The sequence below is a fragment of the Cryptococcus neoformans genome (genome assembly GCF_000091045.1).
Source record: "Cryptococcus neoformans var. neoformans JEC21 chromosome 3 sequence".
Lineage (NCBI taxonomy): Eukaryota > Fungi > Basidiomycota > Tremellomycetes > Tremellales > Cryptococcaceae > Cryptococcus > Cryptococcus deneoformans.
The window spans coordinates 1693011-1714947 of NC_006685.1; the positions used below are offsets into that span (position 1 = coordinate 1693011).

The window sequence follows — 21937 nt, forward strand, 5'->3', positions numbered from 1 at the left end:
GGCACTTCCCTCTATCACCCGAAATAGTAATAAAAAACATAACAACGCTTGCGTCGTCGGTCGTGCCGCAACACAAGGCCGCCTACTACAAGCGATCCCCCCCATTTCCTTTCCTAATCTGAGACCATATCTCTTGCCCAAAGCTCAGAAGATGTGCCATTCAAAATCTGTAGCGGCAGCACTGAATCAGCCCATAATAATTTAGCACTTCATCTCCGCCTCTATACACTATTATTTGTACGTTCGTCTGTATTATATGATGCTCATCTTCTAGATTCTCTTTGCTGACTTCGGGCATTTTCTCACAACGATGCTTTGCAGTACATATAGCAAAAAGCCAGAGACAGCTTCATTTCTCCATGCGCCACATCGCATCATCCTACCTCTTCCCTTTTTTCCCGTCTCTCGTCGAAATTACTGCAATGCCAGTTGCGAGATCTCTTTCAAATCGGATATCAGATAACAATCCGTTTCATTTTTTTATCAAGATTTATTTATTATAAGGTGCGTGTCGTGTGGTCACCCTGAATGCTGACTTCATTCTTCTTACGCGACGGTTCAATCACTTGGCCTGGAAAACTTAATTTAGTGCAGTCGCGGTAAGACCGTTGCTAGTAGCGAGACTATCTATAGATTCTTGTTCTTTGCTTTCGATCTCGTCTAAACTGCCTTTTCTTCGAGTTGAAAATTCCGACGCTTGAAGCTTGATGGTCAGTGCATTCATTCTGCAGCCGGAACACATTGACTTCCCCTAGCCAACGAACCTAGATTGAGGTGTCATACTGCATGTACCATTACTACTAATTACTGGCTGTACAACGCTCTTCATTTTGCAGTAATGCTGTATCTGTATTGAGCCCAAGGCACATGGTAAGCCCAAAATAGAACAGAGTCCCTGTTATCATGTTTTGTCTTATCTCGGCTCCTAACTAGTGTCTTTCCAAAATTCGACGGCCGACAGCCTATATTAGTAGCGCAAATACAACTCGCAGATCCTGACCAATTAAGGCTTGTAAAACGGGTACCTGTCTACAAGGGTACAATCTCTTTCCAGCTCTTCAACTCCGTCCGAATTGTCCGATCCTCATTTTTTTCTATGGGTATTTTGACCGTTTCGATGGTGGGATGAGTGATGGGACATGGGAACATAGAACACGGAAGAAGGAGGTCCTTCGCAGCGGCGACCCGTAATCAGGTCTGCCTACTACAAAAAGTTGGTGATTTTTCGGGTAGAAAGAGCCGACAAAAATAAGAGAGCATATAATACGTACTAAATAGTAGCATCCTGGACCATCATCTTACTCTTCTATTATCACCCTAAGAGTCTGTGACTTTCATTCAGTGTTCTTTGTTTTTTGACTCTACTGCCGCCAAACTTTCACCATGGCGAAGGACCTGTTCTCGGTCACCATCTTCTTCATCGTCTTCCGTGAGACGGTCGAGGCGGCCATCATCGTTTCGTAAGTCTCTTCTTCAGGACTGGTCCGCAGGAAGCGCTGAGTGAGCAACGCTCTTGCGTAAAGGGTTTTGCTGTCCTTCGTGGAACAGCTTATGGCCTCTGGAGGCCCCAAGAAAGATGATGCCCAAGTTCAACATCTTTCAGAGGAAGAGGAAATAAAGAAAACGAAACGAATCCTTCGGCGAATGCGTATTCAAGTCAGTGCATTATTCCATCTATCTTTCCAAGTGATAGACTCTGAGACAGTTGTGTAGATTTGGGCGGGTACTTTGACTGGTTTCATTATTGCCGTTGCTGTCGGCGCTGCTTTTATTGCTGGTGAGTCACTATTTATTTGACGATTGATAACCAACTGTACTGATGTTGATTATCGCAATAGTCGTAAGTCCTGGAACAAATTATCGTTATTTCTAGAAATACGCTGTTAATATCTTCCATCTTGGTTCTCGTGCTATAGTGGTATACTGTACGTGTATCCAACTTGAAGAACTGTGAAGGGTTCGCTGGCTAATACTTTGTGATTTATAATAGACTCTGACAGACTTGTGGGCCAACACAGAAGAATTATGGGAGGGTATTTTCAGTCTTATTGGTGCGTTGTTGCGTGAACCTCCTCTTCAGATAGCTGATAATGGGCCTGTTTCCATAGCTTGCATCATCATCTACGTCATGGGTCTCACCTTTTTGAAGATGGACCAATCTCGTGTCAAATGGCGTATCAAGCTTTCCGAAGCTTTCGCTCACCGTGCCGGCAAGGCCCTCTTCAGTTTCGGCGGCAATAAGGAAGATGGCGAGCCTGACAGGCCACTCACCGAGGAGGAACTTGCCGAAGAGCAAGCCATGAAGAAGAAGGCTCGAAGTGGAAAGTATGCCATCTTCTTCCTGCCTTTCATCACTGTGATACGAGAGGGTTTGGAGGCTATTGTCTTCGTTGGTGGTGTAAGTTGAGACCGCTTACTCCCCACTGCCTTTGGTGTATTGAGAGCCTCTGACGTTGAATTTGTCCCGCAGGTTTCTTTGGGTCAAGATGGTGCCTCTATCCCTATTGCTGCGATCGTCGGTCTCATCGCCGGTATCTTCGTTGGTAAGCTAAATATGTTCATCGTGTCATTATTACGCGGCTCATCTATCGATAAGGTTGGTGTATCTACCGCACTGGCTCTACTCTGGCCCTTCACTGGTTCTTGATTGTTTCTACTTGCTTCTTGTTCCTCATTGGTTCGGGATTATTCAGCGTAAGCGTCTGCTGCACTATCGCCTCAGATAATCAGGGACTAACCAAAGGGGTTGTATTTTGACATGACAGAAAGGTGTTTACGATTTCGAATACTACGTAAGCGCCCGCATATACATCTGTAATTCCTCTTTGCTTACCCTTTTCGTTAGCGATTCTCTTCTGCTGTCGGTGGTGATGTCGCTGAGTCCGGTAACGGCCCCGGTTCATTCCAGGTTGCTGGTAACGTGTAAGCATGCTTAAGTGATCCATTAGAGTCTATCATTGACTGATATCACCGTAGCTGGCATCTTGAGTACGGAAATCCCGAGCCGGGAGCTGTCGGCACCAACGGTGGTTGGCAGATTTTCAATGCCATTTTGGGTAAGTTATTCAAAATAATTTGTACATATCGAGTTCCGAACTGATCCTTCCCCATGCTAAGGTTGGAACAACACTGCTTCTCTCGGATCTATCCTCTCTTACTGTTTCTATTGGATTGCGGTTATCGTTGGTTTGGCTGTCATGAAGTGGCACGAAGGTCGTTTTACAATCTTTGGTCGAGGCTCTAAGGCCCATGGCCGTATCCAAGCAAGAGCTGAAATAAAGAGGGCTGCCGAGGGTCAAGTTTCAGAAGGATCTGAGAAGGACGAAGGCGCTTCTGAGGAGGGCACCGCTCGCGACACAACGCATCTCAATAAGAATGGGGATTCTCCTGAGGACTCTCTCACTCCCATGATTGAGAATAGCCTTTGATTTGGAAATTATGCTACATTGCTTTCGTGATGCACTTCGTATAGATATGGTTTCGGTATTATATTGGTGGGTTATTGATCGCATGTAGCCTTATGCGGATCATTTCCATATCTTCCCACTTTCTTTAAGGTCATGATGCTCAATTTTGAGCACATTCCTCTGTTGATGTTTATTACAACAATATCACTGGTGATACATACCGATTCTAATCCCACTGGACAAATCCGGATCATGCCGCTGGCTGCTCCCACCAACTTTCACCTCCAGTAAAAGTCGATATTTCCCCCCTGCCAGCCTTCCTGCGACTGGTTCCATCCCCTCTCCCATTCTCATCCACCCTTTGCCCATTCCTCCTCACAATGACATCTAAACCACTACTGATCCCTTTTCTCCCACCACCAGGGAACTGTTGGCGGCCACCGCCATTACCACTTTTCTTCCTATTCTTCCGCTTGCTTTCTCCCGCAGTTTCTTCTCCATCCTCAGCTTCTTTTTCATCATGCCCACGCTTGCCTAGGACATGCTCAGGTTTGTTGACGGAAGAAATACTCCGGTATGCCTCTGTTTGACGCCAGACAGACCGTTCCCATTCTTTTTTGTGTAGTCGGTATAAGGCCATGGCCACTCGTGCATCAACGACCTAGTGGGAGGGGATGTAAGGGCCTGTAGAAGAGGCGCAATTAAAACGGCTTACAGAACTATGAGCTCCTGTCTGAATCTGAACTCCAAGCAGTAACTCTGACAGTTTCTTCAAGCCTGGTCTCTTATTTTTGGCAATTTCTTGCAGGGGCTTATATTTTTGAGTGTCTCTAGTGAGGGGCCCAGGATGAGTCAACATCAAGACCTATTGCTTTTAAGTCAGCTTTCGCCTCTTTCCTTAGCAATCATTACATACCTTCAGATCATTATCTATAGCATGCCCAATCAAGATCTTATCATGCAGTAGATTTGCCACCTGCTTATTTACCTCATCAAACTGCGGCGCTCCCAACAAATCGGACTGCTTGACTCCAGAGATCCATGTACGGTAATCGGTAACGGGTTCACGGGGTTGCACAAATGTATCCAGAATGACCGCGCCGTGATAATTGACAATGGAGACTCGGGCGAGGGTGTTTTCCATGCCATTGGGTCCGACACCAACCATTTCACAATCGATGGCGAGGCTTATCAACGGTTAGCAAAAGAAATATAAGGGTATTTGTTTTGTCACGGCTCACTATTGTCCTGGCCTGAGCGATATACGTTAATAAGTATACCACGCAATACGCACTGAAAACCGCTTACTCTTTTTGACTTTCTGACAAAAGGTGATTGCCCAGGACCATATGTCTAAGCTCGTGCAATAACGGAGAATCCGAAAATGCCTCTAAAAGGATACATGGTTCATTGGAGATGACTTTCCCTTTCCTCAACTGGCTTATAGTCGGTGATGGCAGTCGTTCGCTTATACCCAGTACCTCAAATCAGCAAAGACTCCAGTCAGCCCAGCGAAAACCTTACGATACAGTCGTTTTGGCCGTGGAAGCAACCTCGACTCGTCCCATGTATTGCCCGACCCCCTGAGAATGCTTACTCTTGCGTTGTATTCTGGAGGAGCTCCTGAGGCTGCTCGATGGACTTTGAGAGCTCCGCGAATTGTGGGCTTTGGAATTTGACACATCTTTTTCCTTGGTAATGGTGGATAAGGTCTTTATCGTGACCGTCAGTATATGTATATCTGAGACATAATACGGAAGAAGCTTCATACGTACACTCTGTAGCTGAAGCCAGTTAGAGCTCGCGACGGTTTGCCCTGGAGCTTTCTTCTAAGTTATTATTAGTCAAATCTGACTTGAGTGTCATGATTGTGCTTACCTTGTCCATCTTACGAGATAACCTGTTGTTTTTGACCGCTGTGAATTACACAGCTGTATACAGACTACAGATTACAGGCTGAACGACAGCTGAAATCTTATCACAAGCAACCCAAAGTCAATCAATCAATAATTATTCCCCCTCCACTATGCAACAAAGTCACGTGATTATAACCTCGTTTTCTACCGGCCAAAACTGGATATGGCAACTGCAAGTTCATAACGACTATTACAACGATGTAATGGTTCATACATATACAATTTACAATTTCCGATGTAGCCTTTTGTGGTTAAATTCGCATACGAAAGCCGCCATAGACTACACTCCTTATTACAGCCCTTCCCTTCGAATCTTCGTGACACGCTCACCGCAACCACAAACGGGTCCTTAATTAATTATTAATAATGATCCAGCCATATGACCCCTACCGTCAGTTATGATGTAGTTTTTATTCAGCTGTATCATTCAATCACGACATTGAATCCCCATCGTTATGTATGCGCAGTTTTACCTCGTTAACGAAGAACACCTTGAACTGGCTGATCCCCTTGACTGACAGCTGATATGTTGCACAATACTTATTAAGTAGGGCAATTTTATTAGAAGACAAAATTTTGTGTCTGAGTTTACGCGCCCATAGCGAGTAGAGTTTGCCGTTGAAGAGCCATCCAAAACGAGTAGAACGACACACTCAAGGTGAGTATGATAAGTGACAAAATGACCAGACGTTGTGAACCATAACGTGATCGAGTGCCGGCGATAAGCTGAAGGATGTTTCGGGCTTGAGAAGGTTGAAGAGGTTAGTTCAAGCTGAATAGGTCGTAAATGGATGCTGATGTAATCCCAGATAGCTTCGCCGACCAAGATGCACATTTCGAAGCCACCCTTCCATAAATTAGCATCTTGTCCTCCAGCCTGCATACGATTCCTTTTGGCGATCTGTACGTTCTTATGATGCAGCATGGTCCCAAAACATAGCAATTCTTCAATTTCGCTGCATCATCATATGATCCCCATCTAGTGGGCGTTCTGCTTGGCTTTGGAAGCAGCTATTAATTGCAATCGTCAATTATCGGTACAAGTGACATTCGGGCTTTCAATTCATGTCTAACTTACCAAAAGGGTTCTTGGGGTCCTTAAGGGCGTCAGGGGCTACATGAACGGTCATCAACTCCACTTTCAACAACGCTAAAAAAGAGGACGTACTACTGACGGCCTTCTCCTGGACAGCCCAGATACCGGCGGTGGTGATGACGGCGGAAATCATGAAGGGCCAGAGAGGCTTAACGACCTAAATATACCAACAGCATAACGCATCAGCATCCTATTCTCTTGCTTTCCAGGTAATGAAGAGTCAACAAGATGGGAAACAAGGCGTCGGAGGATACGGCCGAAGGGATGGTGAAGGAAACATACAGGAGTGGGCCAAGCGCGGAGACCGAACATGTTTATTTTGTCTGCTTGTGGTCAGCGAGGAGGGGTTGTTTGTGGCGAGTGTGGCTCACGAGATGTGGGTGCGAGGATAGAGTTGAGGTATCTTTGTACGGATCACAGCCGACAGATGGCACCCCGCCAGGACGCAGGGAAGACGAAGTTCGGAAATACGCGGCCATTACGTCCCCTACTGAGTGTGGCACTTTCATCATCTCTTACCTCGTCTTCTTTGAAGTTTCAGAAAAAGATATATGCATAGGCGAGATGTACACGGAATCAAGCTTTCAACGCATGTCGTATAAATAGTTAAGGACCCGCAACAAAAGGATGCAACAGGGCATCCCTCGGAGTCAATCTTTTAGCAGGGTCCAACTGCAAACATTTGTCCAACAGATCTACCAGACTCAGAAGCTGCTTCAACTCATCGTCTTTCATCTTCAGCTGAACAGACGACGGGGGAACGAGACGGGACCGAAGATCTTTTGAAGCCGAGTTGATGACCATTGTCTTGGCGACATCCTGAGGCCTGCGTAAGTATCCTTTTCATATCGCCCGCAGAAAGATTTAAACTCGCCTGCCCTGTTATCTTGTCCTTCTCTATACTGATAAAGTTCAACGACTCATCAAAGTGCATTGTACCGAAAGCTGCTTTTTTAATCATTCGATGGTTGATCTTACCCTTAAGCTCCATCATGAGTAACAACATATGGTTGTTGGACCTGCCGGGAAAGAGGATCTTGCCGGTGTAAAGCTCGTATAGGGTACAGCCGATGGACCACATGTCAATCGCTGTATCATAGGGAAGACCAAGAACTGTTTGATATTAGATTTGAAGCGACTTGAATAAACAAACAGTACACACTAATTTCAGGAGCACGGTAGAATCGGGAGACGAGGTAAGGGGTGATTTCTCCTTCTGTAATCTCAGCCGCAGAACCCAAATCGCAGACCTTCAATGTCGTCTTGTTTTCCGTGACCTAAAATTTCCATTAGAATCACGCTGAGCTCCAACTGACATCAGTACTCACCAAAATGTTATCAGGCTTCACATCAGCATGTACAATCCCACATTTACGCATAAGCGACAAAGCAAGGAACAATTGATGTGCGTATGCTCGAACCGCACGCATGTTGAGACCGACGTCTTTACCAAAGCGTTTGATTACGTCCCGCAAATTCATGCTAACGTAGAGTTAGCACTTTGCCGGTATCTGACATAGATAAATGGCCCTACCTGAGACTCTCGGTGACGATACAGAGATGCCCTCGATGCTCAAATGTGCGTTCGAGACGTAGGATATGCTTCTTATCTTCTGGGTCGGCGTCATTGAGTTTTTGGAGGATTTGGGATTCTTTCCGTCCAGATATGTACCTATTTATTCATTAACTTCGTGGCAGAATAGACACACGCGAGATACTCACATGCTCTCTTGACTCCTAACGACTTTGATAGCCACCTCCTTCCCCACCACATCTTGCCTCCTCTCCTGTCCAAATGCCTTCAGAACTTTGGCCTTCACTACCGCCGAAAACATTCCTTTGCCGAGGGTGATCGTCACCTGATACCTCCCATTATCCAAAATCTCTCCTGGAGTAATCCTGTAGTACCCATCCGAGTCATCAACATTGTCCACGACTTCCGGTGCAATTGTGCTAGCGGGTTTCTTAATGATATCCTGTTTAGCCCCTTCCCCGCCATTCTTCAATCGTCGTACGACAACCTTCTTCATCTTCTTTTCTTTTTCTTCACCCCCAAAGGCTGCAAACATATCAAACTCGTCGTCTTCGTCATCTTCTACCTCGATCTCCACTTCTTCATACTCGTCCTCCTTTGGCTCATCATCCTCCACGAGAACGGGTTCACCAACGCCCTCAGCAATCTCCTTAGCTTGGGAATTGATTATCCCCAAATCCTTCTGACGCTTGGAATGATCAACTAAACCTTCGCGCGTGGGATCATAGTCAGCAGCTGAAACCGTCATGTCCGCACCCACACCCTCAACCTTAGTCTCTATAGGAATGGTGACATCATTAGTAGTAGATGCTTGCTTGGAGAGGTCGAAATCTCGGCCCAGAGGGGTAGAAGCAAGAGAAGGCTCGTGGGTAGGGATCGGAGTTGGGTTGGAAGAGCTTGTACCGAGCTGTTTCAGGAGTGGCGTAGCACCTTGATCTAGAAAGTCAACAGGTTTGGCAAAATGATCCGACAGATATCACTCACCGGTAGCAGTCGTTCTGCCGCTTTGTATCCCAGTTTGCCAGCCTGTCCGAGTACCTCCGCTCGTGACACTCTCCATCCCTGGTCCACCAGTTACATCGTTTATAGCAATCTTGGGACTGACAGGGACAGAGGTCTTACCACCAGTAGTCTTGAATTTCGCCATGATCTCTTCTCGCTTCCTCTTACGTTCTTCAAGCAGCTTAGCGGGATCTTGCTCCTCTTCAACAACAATAGGCTCTGGATCAACGGGAAGGTCGATTGCTTTAGATGGGGCAGGCCCCGTTTCAGATTTTTCAGGTTCAGCGTCAAAGAAGCGACTCATTGACGACTTCTGATGACTTTCGACTCGAACCGGGCTCCTTGGAGAAGGCTTAAAGCCAGGCGATGGAGCTGCCAATTTACCCATTGGGATCCCTTGCGGTGAGTTTAATGGCCTCGATGATGTCCTTTGGGGAGGTCTAGATGGCGGGGGGCTGAGCGGCCGCGAAGATCCTAGTTGGCCAGATTGAGTTGTTGGAGGCGACCTACGGGACCTATGTATAGATGAGCATCTCAATATCCCTCAGGAAAGGGATAAAAACCCACTCGGCTCTCTCTCTCTCTTTGTACCTTACATCTCGCCTGTAATCATTGCGATCGTCCCTATGACGATCATTTCGGTCACCATATCGTCGAGAATAATCTCCCTTCACGGGCTCACGTTCACGATAATCCTTTCGGTCCCTTTGACCAGAGCGATGCTCGCCATTTCCCTGCCTTTTCTCATTGTATCTTTCACCGCGCCTGTCATCGTAAGATCCCCGTCTGTCCCCATACTGTCGCTCTCTATCGTAGTTTCGCTCAGAACCTCTCGGCCTCTCTCGGTCCCGTTCCCTCTCACGACCATGCTCTCCCCTAGGTGAATCATCCAGGAAAGCCTCTCTCCAGTCCCTTGGCTTCTTCCTATCACTTCCTTGGGATTTATCGCTCCTTCCGCTTGCCGAGAAGGCGTCGTCGTGATAATGACGTTTGATACCTGAAGACATTGGCAAAGGCAAATAGGAGCAAGTGTGAGAACTCGTTTCTTTTTTAAATATGAGAGGTGTTACTAGTTGTTCCGCTGCGCCAATCTTGGTGACAGACTGTTGTGAATGTAGGTAGGATTGTAAATAGGATCGTGAAGTTGAACGTATGGGCAGATGGAAGATGTACCGATCTCTTCATTCGCCACATGCAGAAGCTACGGGTGGAGATGGGGGAATCTCCGTTCTTGCTTGTGCCAATTCGGCCCACCGGTCGGTCACTATGTGCTCGTTTAACTCTTTCCTTTTGGGATGTATTTCAATAAAGCGCGTACGAAACAAAATGCCGGCAGACATACCCCCAGATGCCAAGATAAAGATGGCGAACGATTTAAGAAAGGCCATAAGAGAGCTCAGGGATAGGGGTCTTATGGTCGCTGCAAAGTGGTATGTATTTGCCCCATAGGTTGCTCGACAACTGACCAAAACTTACAGGGCTTCTGAACTGCTCATGTCCTTACCGAAAGAATATCGGTCTACATCGAACTTAGTATTCAGCCCACCACCCCAAATTTCTTCGTTACCGCCACGCTCACCGCCAGGTCACGCCCGTCCATCCATAGGAGACTTCCTACCCTCTCCGGGTCCGGGCGCTTTCGCTCAAGCAGGACCGAGCCGCGGACGTACAATGCACGGTATAGAAATCGAGGAGGAAGAGAATGTTATTGAGGAGGACGAGTTTCAGTTGGCTAGGGGATATTTTGATCTGAAGGAATACGACCGGGTAGCATGGGTTCTGAGGGACGCCCAGGGAAGTCGTGCGAAATTCTTGAGATATTACTCAATGTATCTCGTGAGTTCCATTGTCATAATAAACTAAATCGCTAAAAATTCCTAGTCTGCGGATAGAAAAGCACAAGAATCACTGCCACATTTCCTCGATACCAAAGAAGAACGTCTTGCTTTCTACCCTGCCCTCTCTGCTCTTTTATCAGAGCTCAAAAAAGAGAGCGACCCTTACCTGATCTATCTTCGTGGACTATGTTATATGCGTCTGGATAGACGCCCTACAGCGATTAAATGTTTTATGGACAGTGTAAGGCTCAAACCCTATAACTGGAGTGCATGGAGCCAGATGGCGCAACTGGTATCCTCAGCGGACATGGTAGGTTGGCTACGGAAGGTCGCAAAGGGCGCAGCTCATTATGCTGCAGTTTATTTCGCTAAAAGAGGAGCTACCCTCGACACCAATGCTTACCTTTTTCGCTATTAATTGCATGCTGGACCTTCACACTGCTACGGACCTCGTCATGAACATGATTAAGGAGCTACTGGAAATTTTCCCTTCCAGCGTACACCTTAAAGCTCAACGCGCACTGGTGTATTACCATATGCGAGGCGAGTGGCTCCTTTTCCACATTTGATTGTTCGTTAATATAATGCAGATTTTGAAACCGCCGAAGAAGAATTCGATGCTGTTCAACATTTGGATCCATTCAGAATGGAAGAAGTTGACATTTACTCCAATATGCTGTATGTGATGAACAAGCAGGCCAAGCTTGGAAAGCTGGCGCATGAGTACGCAGAGATAGATAGGAATAGAGCTGAAGTGTGCTGCTTAATTGGTAAGGCTCATTGTCATACTGTGAAGATGCCACTGACAAGCGATAGGTAACTACTATTCATCAAGATCTGATCATACCAAGGCAATCACCTATTTTAAACGCTCTCTCATGCTCAACCGAGAATATCTCCCCGCTTGGACTCTGATGGGGCATGAATTTGTTGAACTCAAAAACTCACACGCCGCTATCGAAGCTTACCGGAAAGCTATTGGTACGTCGCTCCCGCGTTTGTGAAGTTCTGCCGCTTATCTCATGTGGTTAAGATGTCAACGCAAAAGACTATCGAGCATGGTATGGTCTTGGCCAAGCATACGAATTACTTGATATGCCTATGTACGCCATTGAGTACTATAATCAAGCAACATCCCTCCGTCCGTATGACTGTCGAATGTGGACCGCTCTCGCGACTGTATACGAAAATCTCCACCGCCTTCCTGACGCCATCCTTGCGCACACCCGCGCTCTCCTGGGAGCCGATCGGGTCCAAACAATGACCATCCTCCTCAAATTGGCTTCTTTGCACACAACGTTGGATGAGATAGACAAGGCGGTCGGGTATCACCGAAAAGTAGTAGCACTAGGCGAGAAGAGTGGATTGGAGGTGGCAGAAATGGCTGGAAGTTATTTGGCAGTAGCAGAGTGGGAGATGAGAGGTGTTATACAGCTTCAACAGAGGGAAGCGAGGGAAGGCAAAAGGTTAGATAGGACAAACGGGGATGGGGACGAAACTATGGATGGTGCAGAGGCATTGAAAGAGGCTGACTTAGCCCTCGCGGCGCAGTATATGGAGAGGCTGGCTCAGACAAATGCGCCGCAAAGGGATAGAGCAGAAGAGCTGTTGAGAAGTCTGAGGGTATACGAAATGAGGACGGTGGCGGCCATATAACTTATTCATACACGCCATTTACGAATAACGAGAGCATTAATTATGATATAAACGGTATGCTGCATAGTAATGACTATAGATTATCACAACAATGACCAATCAAGGCCATTCGTTTGAGCTCTCTCGTGCCAGCAGACATTGAGCTGGCCCCACAAGGAGACATCACTTCCTAAACCCAAAATAAAAGAACAAATAGTTACAAATTCAGTCGAGAGCCTGCTCTCCGTTTGAACGCCGATGTCTTTAGTCGATACTGATCCTTCGCTGCGCCAAGGTCATTTCCTGTCCCTTTTCTTCAGAAGCCTCGCTATCATTTGACCAGAAACCCAACACTCCTCCAAACATTTTCGCACGAGGCTTGGCCAGCACTTCATCAGAACCTCTTGTCAGCCGTTGCATAATGGCGAGGTGGATCGAGATACTCACAAGCCTGCTTCAATCCCTTTCCAAAATTGATCCAGACCATCACACCCCATACCCCACAAGCGGCGAGTAATACCAGACTAAATATATCGAAAATCGTTAGGGACTTTTCGAGGTTGACATAAGTTGTTGAGACTTGTTGCCAGATGCGAACGAGTTTGAAAATGAAGTAGGCACATCCTCCCCAAAGTCCAACCATGAATGCAGCCTAAAAGGAAAGGTCAACGCTCAAGTCGCAGCATATTCCATTGGTTGAACGCACCATGAAGTACATGTTTTCATACTTGGCTGCAAACCGACCGATAACGAGGAATATAATTAAAAGAGGGAATGCAACCCATGTAACGATGTATTCCGCATCCGTCGGATTAAGAACCAGCCAGATAAACTGGATGCCAAACCCAGCACAGAAAAAGGCGCTAAAATAGCAGATACACTCAAAGACCTGGAATTTAAAGAAGTATTCCCGTATCATGAGATCTGCGCCGAGGAACCGGTATCGTTGCCAGCTGCCAAAACCGTCAGTATCGTGCAACTCGGTTCCGAAAGGAACTTGATCTCACCCGAATTCTCGTCTTAGCAGCACAGAGAGTGCCAGTAAAGCCAAACACGAAGCTCCAATGATCACAATTATCAATGCAGTCAAGATGTTGAGCGGAATTGTCATCAATGTTGTACTGGTTCCGCCAGTAAGTCCATCAGCGAGGTTGCTCCCCAAGATTTTGCGAAGCTCAAAAATCTGAATGACAGCATATCCAAGGAAAGCGAAGTTGAAGATTGTGACGGCAAAGACTTGGATAGAGTTTTTGGTGCGAATAGCGACGACAGTGAGGACAAACTGCCATAAGCTATAATTAATTAGTCACTAGGTTATATACCTTGACTCGATTCAAACTTACTGGGCAAGACCAAAAATGATCAGATAGATTGGCAAACGGCGCTTGTTCTCGAGTTCGACCTCGGTTGAACTATTCGATTTCACTTCTTCATTGAACCGGTATAAGATATTGCCCTCGATGCAAAGGTCGACGACCGTCTCGAAGATGATAACCGCCAAAAGCAACCTCGTGTATAATGTGGACGGGAAGATCTACTGATCATCAGAAAAGTGTCCAAGCCTACGGATAATAGCTTACTCTATCCCACCACTTCTTCTTGGCTATTGGCGCTGGGACGGGCCAGTCCTTATCCTTACCCTCTGACGTACTACCTCTCTTCTCGGAAATATCTGTGGTCATCGATACCCTATTTCCTTGTTCTCCAAAGTGATCACCCATTATTGTTTGTGACCGAGGTGAAAATTGCATCTGCATGCCTGGCGAACGAGAAGTTACAGGTGATGATTGAAGCATACCTTCATCTGAAGTAGATTGAACCATATCCTCGCCGTATTGCGTCTGGGATGAGAAAGAGTAGGGTATAGAGGAGTATGTTGAGAGAGGGTTGTGTGTGGAAGGGAGATAGAAGTCTGACGGTGATGGCTACAGAGCAAAGGACCTTAGTTGCGATCACTGCGAGATCGAAGGGGAAATTGACTCACCATAGGTCCGTGAAGCTTTAGCGCTCCTCGCTTTTCTTTCTCTACTGGTCGGTAGTTTGGTGACGCCGCACTGGTGCTCGCACTGGCGGCCACCGTAGCCGCTGCTGCGGAACTTAATGCTTGTGGGCTGCTTCCGGCGTAGCTACACCCGTAGGCCGTCTCTATATCCCTTTCTCCATGGTCATACAGGTAATCGGTGACGGTAAATCGCTCTTTGCCTTTTGAGTAGGACATGATTATGAGACAGTCGCACGAACGTCAAAGAGTGTGTTGAATTTGAAGTTAGGCGAGAGTGAGCACGGTCGGCCGGCAACTGTGTTTTGTGATCGGTACGCTAAGAAATGTAGAAAAGAAGGACTAGACGAGCTATTGAGATATATAGTTATAGTTAGGAATTGTTGTATGGACAAGCAGTGTTGGAATTGGAAAGAACGAAAACGACAAGCCTTGTCGGCTTGTCACGCAGTTCGATTGTTGTCGCTTTCCTTGCTCATTCATCAGCGCTCACAACCAGTACTGCGCGACGCGTCCCAAGCCCCCCAAGACACTCATGAACCCAAAGCCCAGACCATTGAATATCCTCAACGAATGCGATGCAGATAAAGTTTCGCCCATCTTACCTAACTACGCGAATAGATGCCGCATATGCATACATGATTAGATATTTACCGGACAGCATAATACAAGTACAAGTGATACAGTGATAGAGTACATAGCTAATCATCTTCTATCGCGTTGTTGTGGTGTTATGATTGGTTTGCTTTTGCGCCACTCCATCTACAGACTGATCGGCCGACTTTTCTGTGGGTACCGTGCCCAGCTTTGACATATCCATTGTGTGCTTGGGGGGCACTCCCTTTAAGCCAATAAAGTACACTTGCGAGCGTTGAGACGTGGATGCTTCGGTCTGCGCGATGTTAGGTTCCCAATGCAAGTCCGCAGAAATGCGTGATGCTTACAAATAACAGAGTTACACTAAAAACATTCGCCAGTTTTTGCACTTTTAGAGGCCACTCTTCAACGTCTCTTCTCCCATCAGGAAGCCTTCTTATGCCAGCAGGCGGTTGAGAGGTATCGATGTCCATTATAGGTGTCATCAATTCTAAGTCACCAAAGTCCGGACAGTGAGGCTGATTAGCATAGAGACGAAGACGGGTTGATCTGTGTGGGTGGTCAGGTGCCGGGGGCAGTATGCAAAGTGTTCGCAGGCGGACAGAAGTCACGAATGGAATGTGAATGATCAGCTAACTCAAATCGATTAGCAACAATTTCTCGCATTCGTCATCTTATCGGGACGCCGCTCACATCGTCGTCTACGCCAGATTCCACATATTGCTCCTGATCCAGCCTATCATCCCACGTTTTGATGACAGAAGGAGCCGAAGATGGATTCTCAAGGTTCAAGCCTGTAACGCTTGGGTCGCCTATATAAGCCGTTGATGCTCGCACCTCAGGTTCAAGCAATAGTAAACTCACTTGTCCCGGTCAATATGACTCCAAAGGTTAGTCGTTGCCCCTTCGCCAGCAGACGCTCGCTCCAGTACTTCAGTAGTGACGCTCCCTGTCAGATCGTCTGTTGTGAGATCGTCTGCGCAGCTCATAATGGATTATGGGGAGAAGGTGCAAATTGGTGATCCCTTCATTCCCGCTAATCAAATGAAGGTAAGTTGGCGGCTGGCAGCTTGCTTGCTTGGCTGGAGCCTGGAGATGTCCCTTCGGCGATGTCCGAGATGTAATTATTTTTTATTTTTTCTTCATTCATTTCTTTCCTGTCACCTGCCGTTGTGTGGGCCGTGTGCCCTTAGACTACTTACCCTTGAGGGTATAGGTGTCCCGATCTATGTTTGTTACGCACCAACTCAAAGCAAGGAACAAAGCAAACCTGCCGCAAACATGCCGAACGAAGAAAACCCAAATGATAGAAGCCCATGTCGCTCTGTCTCCCCATTCCCTCATTTTTTTTCCTTTGTCATCTGTTGTATGAGACTCTATTATGTGTTGAGCAGCCTGTTGTTACATGCCAGAAGCAATAAAACCTTATCCGCCCCTGTCTGCTACCGTTTGCTGATCGGAATTCGAAGCTTGGACGGCGGAGAACGAAGGGATGACGATTCAGGAACAAGCAAGAATGGAGTTACGACGACGTCAACAACCACTCTTATTATACCTTTTTACCTTCCACTACCACGATGTTTTAGCGCTTTCCACTTCCCGTTTATCAACCATAACCTATTGCGCCATCACACCTTGCGTCATGCATCTTCGGCATACCGGGGATGAAGATGCAGGCACATCTCCGTTTCTTCTTGCTCTCCTTCCTTCTCCACGATCCAAAACTATCACTGGATTCTTTCCCATCACCACCCCCTTCTTCGGGCTGCATCGCCATAAGCCCGCTTGACTAACGTATATATAATGTAGCCCCTAAATGGCTACTCAATTCCTCAATGCTCCCTTCGTAGAGATGTGGTATAAACTGATATCGGTCGCCCTACTAGCCTTAACCAGTGGTTCAATTGTCGACAATGCACCAGACTTCAGCGCACTAATCAGTCGAAAGCCCTCTGCATTGGCTGCACAGAAGGAGGCTAGAAAGGGACTCGTGGAAAGAGGAACCCTAGGCCACAATCAGCTTTTTGCAAGAGATTCGTCAGATAGAAAGTTTTACAACAACAAGACATCAGGTCGGTGACTGACTTCTATCACCACATGCTCACTTGTCGCTAACCACTATTAAAATAGAATTCTTCATTGAATCCCTTCCAGATATCCCCTATGACTTGGGAGAAATATATAGTGGCCTCATACCCATCGATTACAGCAACCAGTCTGAAGCCCTATTCTTTGTCTTCCAGCCCAAGCTCGGTGAACCTTCTGAAGACATCACAATCTGGCTCAATGGTGGACCTGGCTGCAGCTCTCTTGGTGGATGGTTACAGGAGAACGGCCTTTGGACTTGGAAGTCTGGTACTCTACAACCTGCTCTCAATCCATACTCGTGGGTGAACCTGACCAACATGCTTTGGTATGTATCCCAGGCCCACCTGATTTCGCGGGAGACTAATCGAAAGCGCTTAGGGTGGAGCAACCTATAGGCACTGGCTTCTCTACGGGTACCCCCAAAGCCACCACACAAGAAGAGACTGCACAGGACTTTATCAAATGGTTCAAGAACTTCCAAGACGTCTTCGGTATCAGTAACTACAAGATATTTGTTTCCGGTGAATCGTACGCTGGGAGATACGTGCCTTATATCAGCGCCGCCATGCTGGATGAGCAAAATACGACCTATTACAATCTTTCTGGTGAGCGACGATCAATCGTGAGGAACAATGAACAGGGTCGGGCTGATCGTAAGATTAGGGGCTCTCATATACGACCCCGTCATCGGCGAATTTGATGTAGTGCAGCGACAAATGACAACCTACCCTCTTGTCGAAGCCAACTCCAATATGTTCAATTTCAACGCCACTGTTATGGCCGAGCTGAAGCAGTATCACGAGAGTTGTGGTTTCAAGGATTATATTGACAAATACCTTCAATTCCCCCCACCTGAAAAACAACCACCTATGCTTTTTAACAGAAGCGACAACGCCAGTCTCATGTGCGATCTATTTGATGGTGTGATGTACCTGGAGATTCAAGTGAACCCATGTTTCAACGTCTATGAGGTTGTAAGTCAAACTCATCTGCTTTGTAAATTGTCCCTTCTTTTCGGTTCAGGACTGATCACTGCCATGCACAATAGAACAGTATGTGTCCCTTGCTATGGGATGTTCTTGGAATGCCCACTGGATTTAACTACGCTCCCGGACCTGTCTACTTAAACAGGTCCGACGTCAAAGCTGCTATGCACGCACCTCAAAACATTGACTGGGCCAAGTGTTCCCCAGACCCGGTATATGTAGGAGGTTACGCTGGACCGGAGTGGCAAGGCGACCTTTCGGCGGATCCTATACAAAAGGTCTTGCCGCAGGTAATCGAGGCCACAAACAGAGTACTGGTTTCGAATGGGGATTATGGTGCGGCTTAATTTGATCTCACGATACTGTACTGACAGAATCTCAGATATGGCCATCATTACCAATGGTACTCTTCTTTCCATTCAAAATATGACTTGGAACGGCCAGCTTGGATTCCAGTCCGCCCCATATGAGGAAGTCTACATTGACATTATTGACACGCAATGGTCTGCCATCTATGAGGCTAACGGTCTACCTGGTTTCCCCGGGCCCCAGACCACCATGGGCATTCAGGTAGGCTCCTTTTTCATTACTGTGCCCGACTGAAAGAGGAAGGGATAACTTCTGGACGTAGCATTATGAGCGCGGTCTCATGTGGGTCGAGACCTTCCAAGCTGGTCATATGCAACCTCAATACCAGCCTAGAATGGCTTATAGGCATTTGCAATGGCTCCTCGGCCATGTGGACAAGATTTAGGTCAGCTGTACATATATATGACCTTTTGTAGTTGCTGTGTTTAGTTATATGGAACATTAGTATTTGTAGCTTGATTGCAGTAGTGGCCGGTTTGATACTATGATACCTGTATTATAATAATTTAGAACAATGGGAAGATGGCGGCGTTCGTCTCTGAACGAAATACCGTTTTTGTCAGTCCACGCCTCCAAGTTATGATTGTAAACAAATTTTGTGCAATGCAACCTGTTCAAGGTCGGCTGAGAATAGAACACCATGGAAGTTACCCCCCTAACGAAGTTAAGACCCGTCCTCCAGTTATATACGTAAAGAACGAACGTCAACGATGATGCAACCGACGACAACGAAGAAGACAATGCGTGAGGCCGAGGAAATCGTGGGAAAGTCGCTTTTGAAGTTGTGACGTCGATCTGAACCGCAATGGTGACTAACCATCCCAATCACCATCGATCAAAGAAATTGCCCAGCAAGGATGCAAGTATGATAGCTCTACTTTTTAGCCCTTCTAACCTTATCAACAGGCCCACCAACAATGAGCTATTATCAAGGTTGCCAGACAAGGGAACATCCCATATTTCCTCCCTTTCACTTCCACAAATGGAGAGCTGTAGATGACCGAGTGCGCGGCGGGTCGTCTGTTTCGCACATTGCCCCTGTCAAGATTGACGTCTACGGGCAGGTGAAGAATGCTCCTGAACATGAGGGGTTTGGAGATGAAAATATATGGAAGGGACACAATAAAGGCGACAAAAGCCTCGCAGCGAGATTCTGGGGAAATCTTGGTAAGTCTATACTTCTGTCTCATGTTGGACGCTAAACATTCGTGCGCTGACTTAATTTCACATAGACATCAAGACACTGGGAGGAGCTGGGTTTGCATCGCAGGCATTTCTGTATGGTCCTTACCCGCTTCATCTTCCCCGAATCAAATACGAAGGCATCGTCATTTCTGCTCTTCCTGACCCTCTTCAATTGTCCCAAGCCAATGCCCCCTTGTTCGAGAAACCAATGGAGTTTACCTTTGTGATTAAAACTACCCCAACCAGTCATATCCCCAAACACCCCAAAGTACCTCCTCCCCCACGTTCCGCGAAGCTCATTTATGAGGCACATTTTATCCTTACCCAAGAAAATAATCAGGGCAAAACTCCAGGGGAACAGAAGTTCTATTTCCCTTGGGACGATTTCAAAGCGACCTACAGGGGTAAGGAAGTCAAAGAAGATGACCCAAAATGGGTTCCGCTTGATACCTCTAGCATTTACGAAGTGAGCTTGATGTGCAGGAGTGGATTTGGTGAACAAGAAGGGGATTTTGGGGTGATCGTCACTGGCATTTCTGCTTGGGAGAAAGAAGAGAAGGACCAGGAAGAGGCAAACTGCTGGCAAGGTGTAAGAGAGTGGTTTAGATATGTCACTGGATACGATGTAGGAGTGAAATTGGAGGAGTCTGATGATGAGAAACAGTATGCGGGGTGATATATATATATATACATGTACATTATACGTGTAACCTACCATTCCATAGAATTCATTTGAACTAGCAGCGCTGCTAAGCCTTCCTTTCCAGCACACTGTCTGTAAAAGTCCATAGGTACACATCCTCTTACCCTTTTACCTTCTGCCATCCACTCAAGTAGAACTCTACACATACGAGCGTTGATACCTTCAATCCCTAGGCCCCAATTAGGCCAACCGAAACCTTTAGCAATGATTGTGGGCAGCGACAGGGGAAAATAAGAGGCTGTAGTGTAGCAAAGGGTGAATGGTGGGCTATATGCGGGGGAAGGCTGAAGTGTCGGCTCAAGATACCTGACAATCTACTAGGATCAGCATATGTCATGAAATGATGATATGAATTTCACTTGCTACTTGAAATTTTTGTGGGATTTGAAGAAAAGTCTTGACACGGTACCTGAACCAGCATCATCTACAAATGTGACGAGTTGGACAAAATGGTAACCACATACCAGTCTTGTGTTCTGACCTGTGTCTCCCCGCAATTCCAATCAAATCCTCCAATCCTCGAATCCGGCCATCTACTAGGGTGGATACCCATCCCATTAGGCCATTGATTTTCAGTATCTTTATCCCGATTGAACCTCGTCATCAACATCCCTTTTCCTCTGACTTCACCAAGCTTGGGTATTCGCTCTTCTAGAAACCAAAATTTCTCTAGACGGTTTTCGAAAGCGGCGTATACCAGAGCTGAAAAGGATGGATGAAATGGAGGAGACTCTTCCTTGAGACAGAGGATGATGGTCTCAGTAAGATGAGAGGAGAGGAAGGATTGGAGAGCATCTAAAAGTACGGGAAGGGAAGATTGTTGGGAGCGAGGACCATGATACACTATGATTCCTTCATCAATCGCCCATCCTTCTACAATTTAAGGGTGACTCACTCAAAAGCTGATCGTCGACTACCCGGAGTCGAACATCCAGAAAACGTACGCCATCCAGCAGCTGTTGCTCTATTGGTGTACTAGGTTGCTGGCATTGTGAAATAGGGACTTCAAATAGATTAATTAGGTATATTTTTATTGCATTTACATGACTTACAGCCATACAAAGCGCAAGATTGATGAGTGCCAGGTAACGTTAAGTTGCCCAGGGGAGTATCGTCTGGAATAAACGACATGAAGTTGGCTGTATCAAAATTGCTGAAGATGATAATGAAATGCTTGTTCCCTCCACTAGGAGCTTCCTTCTGTTATTACAGCATTAGATACAACATGGGCCATTGAAGGCTTCACATACTAGAAGTTGATAAGCGGTGTAACCCAGATCCTGATTTTCACTTTTGGTAATCCATGTCTTGACCTCGATTCTCTCCCACCCCCTTTTCCGCAGCATCCGTCCAGGAGTAATCTTCACAACAAGCTCTCCTGCTCCTCCAGGGCCGCTGAAAGCGAGGGCCAACTTTTCGGCCTTAGGTAACGCACCTTCTAGATCGATAAGATACCTTCCGCTTCTGGAACTCGACTCGAAGCTGACGGAAGAGCCTGACGAGGCAAAAACAGCTGATCTGATCTCAATCCTTGGGGCGACTATTTCCATTATCATACGGAGGTCCGTCTTCTGGAGGAAGA

The 21937-nt window shown here is 46.6% G+C and overlaps 10 protein-coding genes across 10 annotated transcripts; 4 read left to right on the forward strand and 6 right to left on the reverse strand.

Moving 5' to 3' along the window:
* Positions 1 to 5: 5 nt before the first annotated feature.
* Positions 6 to 3631, forward strand: CNC05700 (high-affinity iron permease CaFTR1, putative). Its single transcript, XM_024656860.1, has 15 exons — positions 6 to 710; positions 769 to 870; positions 962 to 1460; positions 1524 to 1656; positions 1714 to 1777; positions 1839 to 1840; positions 1917 to 1925; positions 1991 to 2051; positions 2109 to 2398; positions 2471 to 2543; positions 2597 to 2694; positions 2766 to 2792; positions 2846 to 2922; positions 2977 to 3056; positions 3118 to 3631. Exons 3-15 carry the CDS (start codon positions 1384 to 1386, stop codon positions 3426 to 3428), a joined length of 1302 nt encoding a protein of 433 aa, XP_024512476.1. The 5' UTR covers positions 6 to 710; positions 769 to 870; positions 962 to 1383; the 3' UTR covers positions 3429 to 3631.
* On the reverse strand, positions 2816 to 5362 carry CNC05710 (MipD, putative). The gene is made up of 9 exons (XM_024656861.1): positions 5286 to 5362; positions 5183 to 5236; positions 4932 to 5119; positions 4716 to 4874; positions 4649 to 4660; positions 4324 to 4594; positions 4123 to 4272; positions 3629 to 4068; positions 2816 to 3587 (listed from the first exon to the last, which is right to left on the reverse strand). Exons 1-8 carry the CDS (start codon positions 5292 to 5294, stop codon positions 3658 to 3660), a joined length of 1254 nt encoding a protein of 417 aa, XP_024512586.1. The 5' UTR covers positions 5295 to 5362; the 3' UTR covers positions 2816 to 3587; positions 3629 to 3657.
* A 167-nt stretch (positions 5363 to 5529) lies between these two features.
* On the reverse strand, positions 5530 to 6817 carry CNC05720 (expressed protein). Its single transcript, XM_024656862.1, has 5 exons — positions 6791 to 6817; positions 6702 to 6742; positions 6492 to 6576; positions 6402 to 6437; positions 5530 to 6334 (listed from the first exon to the last, which is right to left on the reverse strand). Exons 2-5 carry the CDS (start codon positions 6729 to 6731, stop codon positions 6303 to 6305), a joined length of 183 nt encoding a protein of 60 aa, XP_024512585.1. The 5' UTR covers positions 6732 to 6742; positions 6791 to 6817; the 3' UTR covers positions 5530 to 6302.
* A 136-nt stretch (positions 6818 to 6953) lies between these two features.
* Positions 6954 to 10104, reverse strand: CNC05730 (conserved hypothetical protein). Its single transcript, XM_024656863.1, has 8 exons — positions 9523 to 10104; positions 8938 to 9470; positions 8142 to 8883; positions 7954 to 8091; positions 7748 to 7901; positions 7582 to 7696; positions 7294 to 7532; positions 6954 to 7238 (listed from the first exon to the last, which is right to left on the reverse strand). The coding sequence occupies exons 1-8, from the start codon at positions 9960 to 9962 to the stop codon at positions 7026 to 7028; spliced, it is 2574 nt and encodes an 857-aa protein (XP_024512477.1). The 5' UTR covers positions 9963 to 10104; the 3' UTR covers positions 6954 to 7025.
* A 167-nt stretch (positions 10105 to 10271) lies between these two features.
* On the forward strand, positions 10272 to 12569 carry CNC05740 (Cell division control protein 23, putative). The gene is made up of 7 exons (XM_569792.2): positions 10272 to 10385; positions 10434 to 10791; positions 10837 to 11103; positions 11153 to 11336; positions 11384 to 11563; positions 11610 to 11774; positions 11827 to 12569. The coding sequence occupies exons 1-7, from the start codon at positions 10282 to 10284 to the stop codon at positions 12447 to 12449; spliced, it is 1881 nt and encodes a 626-aa protein (XP_569792.1). The 5' UTR covers positions 10272 to 10281; the 3' UTR covers positions 12450 to 12569.
* Positions 12462 to 14859, reverse strand: CNC05750 (expressed protein). Its single transcript, XM_569794.2, has 7 exons — positions 14413 to 14859; positions 14009 to 14353; positions 13772 to 13962; positions 13436 to 13720; positions 13135 to 13381; positions 12876 to 13080; positions 12462 to 12817 (listed from the first exon to the last, which is right to left on the reverse strand). Exons 1-7 carry the CDS (start codon positions 14644 to 14646, stop codon positions 12693 to 12695), a joined length of 1632 nt encoding a protein of 543 aa, XP_569794.1. The 5' UTR covers positions 14647 to 14859; the 3' UTR covers positions 12462 to 12692.
* Positions 14860 to 15038: 179 nt separating this feature from the next.
* Positions 15039 to 16052, reverse strand: CNC05755 (hypothetical protein). Its single transcript, XM_024658458.1, has 4 exons — positions 15889 to 16052; positions 15718 to 15826; positions 15372 to 15656; positions 15039 to 15319 (listed from the first exon to the last, which is right to left on the reverse strand). The coding sequence occupies exons 1-4, from the start codon at positions 16011 to 16013 to the stop codon at positions 15140 to 15142; spliced, it is 699 nt and encodes a 232-aa protein (XP_024514314.1). The 5' UTR covers positions 16014 to 16052; the 3' UTR covers positions 15039 to 15139.
* A 558-nt stretch (positions 16053 to 16610) lies between these two features.
* Positions 16611 to 19089, forward strand: CNC05760 (carboxypeptidase D, putative). Its single transcript, XM_569796.2, has 7 exons — positions 16611 to 17096; positions 17155 to 17437; positions 17491 to 17717; positions 17776 to 18086; positions 18161 to 18434; positions 18481 to 18668; positions 18730 to 19089. Exons 1-7 carry the CDS (start codon positions 16841 to 16843, stop codon positions 18850 to 18852), a joined length of 1662 nt encoding a protein of 553 aa, XP_569796.1. The 5' UTR covers positions 16611 to 16840; the 3' UTR covers positions 18853 to 19089.
* Positions 19090 to 19339: 250 nt separating this feature from the next.
* CNC05770 (expressed protein) lies at positions 19340 to 20694 on the forward strand. Its single transcript, XM_569798.2, has 2 exons — positions 19340 to 19634; positions 19700 to 20694. Exons 1-2 carry the CDS (start codon positions 19385 to 19387, stop codon positions 20326 to 20328), a joined length of 879 nt encoding a protein of 292 aa, XP_569798.1. The 5' UTR covers positions 19340 to 19384; the 3' UTR covers positions 20329 to 20694.
* On the reverse strand, positions 20348 to 21931 carry CNC05780 (expressed protein). Its single transcript, XM_570027.2, has 6 exons — positions 21606 to 21931; positions 21408 to 21555; positions 21251 to 21358; positions 20820 to 21198; positions 20719 to 20764; positions 20348 to 20669 (listed from the first exon to the last, which is right to left on the reverse strand). The coding sequence occupies exons 1-6, from the start codon at positions 21909 to 21911 to the stop codon at positions 20364 to 20366; spliced, it is 1293 nt and encodes a 430-aa protein (XP_570027.1). The 5' UTR covers positions 21912 to 21931; the 3' UTR covers positions 20348 to 20363.
* Between the last annotated feature and the right edge of the window lie 6 nt (positions 21932 to 21937).

What these genes read in the sequence shown, in the direction of transcription:
- CNC05700 (XM_024656860.1), top strand. Translation starts at nt 1,384, where the DNA reads ATGGCGAAGGACCTGTTCTCGGTCACCATCTTCTTCATCGTCTTCCGT. An exon ending in GAGGCGGCCATCATCGTTTC is followed by an intron (nt 1,461 to 1,523) that starts GTAAGTCTCTTC and finishes TCTTGCGTAAAG; the next exon opens with GGTTTTGCTGTCCTTCGTGG. An exon ending in CATCGCCGGTATCTTCGTTG is followed by an intron (nt 2,544 to 2,596) that starts GTAAGCTAAATA and finishes TCTATCGATAAG; the next exon opens with GTTGGTGTATCTACCGCACT.
- CNC05710 (XM_024656861.1), bottom strand. An exon ending in CTATAGATAATGATCTGAAG is followed by an intron (nt 4,273 to 4,323) that starts GTATGTAATGAT and finishes TAAAAGCAATAG; the next exon opens with GTCTTGATGTTGACTCATCC. An exon ending in AGACAGGAGCTCATAGTTCT is followed by an intron (nt 4,069 to 4,122) that starts GTAAGCCGTTTT and finishes CCCTCCCACTAG; the next exon opens with GTCGTTGATGCACGAGTGGC.
- CNC05720 (XM_024656862.1), bottom strand. Translation starts at nt 6,731, where the DNA reads ATGTTCGGTCTCCGCGCTTGGCCCACTCCT. An exon ending in TCCGCGCTTGGCCCACTCCT is followed by an intron (nt 6,577 to 6,701) that starts GTATGTTTCCTT and finishes TGGTATATTTAG; the next exon opens with GTCGTTAAGCCTCTCTGGCC. An exon ending in CCAGGAGAAGGCCGTCAGTA is followed by an intron (nt 6,438 to 6,491) that starts GTACGTCCTCTT and finishes CCGTTCATGTAG; the next exon opens with CCCCTGACGCCCTTAAGGAC.
- CNC05730 (XM_024656863.1), bottom strand. Translation starts at nt 9,962, where the DNA reads ATGTCTTCAGGTATCAAACGTCATTATCACGACGACGCCTTCTCGGCA. An exon ending in GTTAGGAGTCAAGAGAGCAT is followed by an intron (nt 8,092 to 8,141) that starts GTGAGTATCTCG and finishes ATGAATAAATAG; the next exon opens with GTACATATCTGGACGGAAAG. An exon ending in CTACCGTGCTCCTGAAATTA is followed by an intron (nt 7,533 to 7,581) that starts GTGTGTACTGTT and finishes AATATCAAACAG; the next exon opens with TTCTTGGTCTTCCCTATGAT.
- CNC05740 (XM_569792.2), top strand. Translation starts at nt 10,282, where the DNA reads ATGCCGGCAGACATACCCCCAGATGCCAAGATAAAGATGGCGAACGAT. An exon ending in TGGTATCCTCAGCGGACATG is followed by an intron (nt 11,104 to 11,152) that starts GTAGGTTGGCTA and finishes ATTATGCTGCAG; the next exon opens with TTTATTTCGCTAAAAGAGGA. An exon ending in GGTGTATTACCATATGCGAG is followed by an intron (nt 11,337 to 11,383) that starts GCGAGTGGCTCC and finishes AATATAATGCAG; the next exon opens with ATTTTGAAACCGCCGAAGAA.
- CNC05750 (XM_569794.2), bottom strand. Translation starts at nt 14,646, where the DNA reads ATGTCCTACTCAAAAGGCAAAGAGCGATTTACCGTCACCGATTACCTG. An exon ending in AGAAGAAGTGGTGGGATAGA is followed by an intron (nt 13,963 to 14,008) that starts GTAAGCTATTAT and finishes GATGATCAGTAG; the next exon opens with ATCTTCCCGTCCACATTATA. An exon ending in AAAGGGATTGAAGCAGGCTT is followed by an intron (nt 12,818 to 12,875) that starts GTGAGTATCTCG and finishes GTTCTGATGAAG; the next exon opens with TGCTGGCCAAGCCTCGTGCG.
- CNC05755 (XM_024658458.1), bottom strand. Translation starts at nt 16,013, where the DNA reads ATGAGCTGCGCAGACGATCTCACAACAGACGATCTGACAGGGAGCGTC. An exon ending in AGTCATATTGACCGGGACAA is followed by an intron (nt 15,827 to 15,888) that starts GTGAGTTTACTA and finishes AGGCGACCCAAG; the next exon opens with CGTTACAGGCTTGAACCTTG. An exon ending in TTAGTGTAACTCTGTTATTT is followed by an intron (nt 15,320 to 15,371) that starts GTAAGCATCACG and finishes AACATCGCGCAG; the next exon opens with ACCGAAGCATCCACGTCTCA.
- CNC05760 (XM_569796.2), top strand. Translation starts at nt 16,841, where the DNA reads ATGGCTACTCAATTCCTCAATGCTCCCTTCGTAGAGATGTGGTATAAA. An exon ending in AACCTGACCAACATGCTTTG is followed by an intron (nt 17,438 to 17,490) that starts GTATGTATCCCA and finishes GAAAGCGCTTAG; the next exon opens with GGTGGAGCAACCTATAGGCA. An exon ending in AGACCACCATGGGCATTCAG is followed by an intron (nt 18,669 to 18,729) that starts GTAGGCTCCTTT and finishes TTCTGGACGTAG; the next exon opens with CATTATGAGCGCGGTCTCAT.
- CNC05770 (XM_569798.2), top strand. Translation starts at nt 19,385, where the DNA reads ATGAGCTATTATCAAGGTTGCCAGACAAGGGAACATCCCATATTTCCT. An exon ending in GAGATTCTGGGGAAATCTTG is followed by an intron (nt 19,635 to 19,699) that starts GTAAGTCTATAC and finishes AATTTCACATAG; the next exon opens with ACATCAAGACACTGGGAGGA.
- CNC05780 (XM_570027.2), bottom strand. Translation starts at nt 21,911, where the DNA reads ATGATAATGGAAATAGTCGCCCCAAGGATTGAGATCAGATCAGCTGTT. An exon ending in ATCTTGCGCTTTGTATGGCT is followed by an intron (nt 21,359 to 21,407) that starts GTAAGTCATGTA and finishes ATCTATTTGAAG; the next exon opens with TCCCTATTTCACAATGCCAG. An exon ending in CAGGTCAGAACACAAGACTG is followed by an intron (nt 20,765 to 20,819) that starts GTATGTGGTTAC and finishes ATGCTGGTTCAG; the next exon opens with GTACCGTGTCAAGACTTTTC.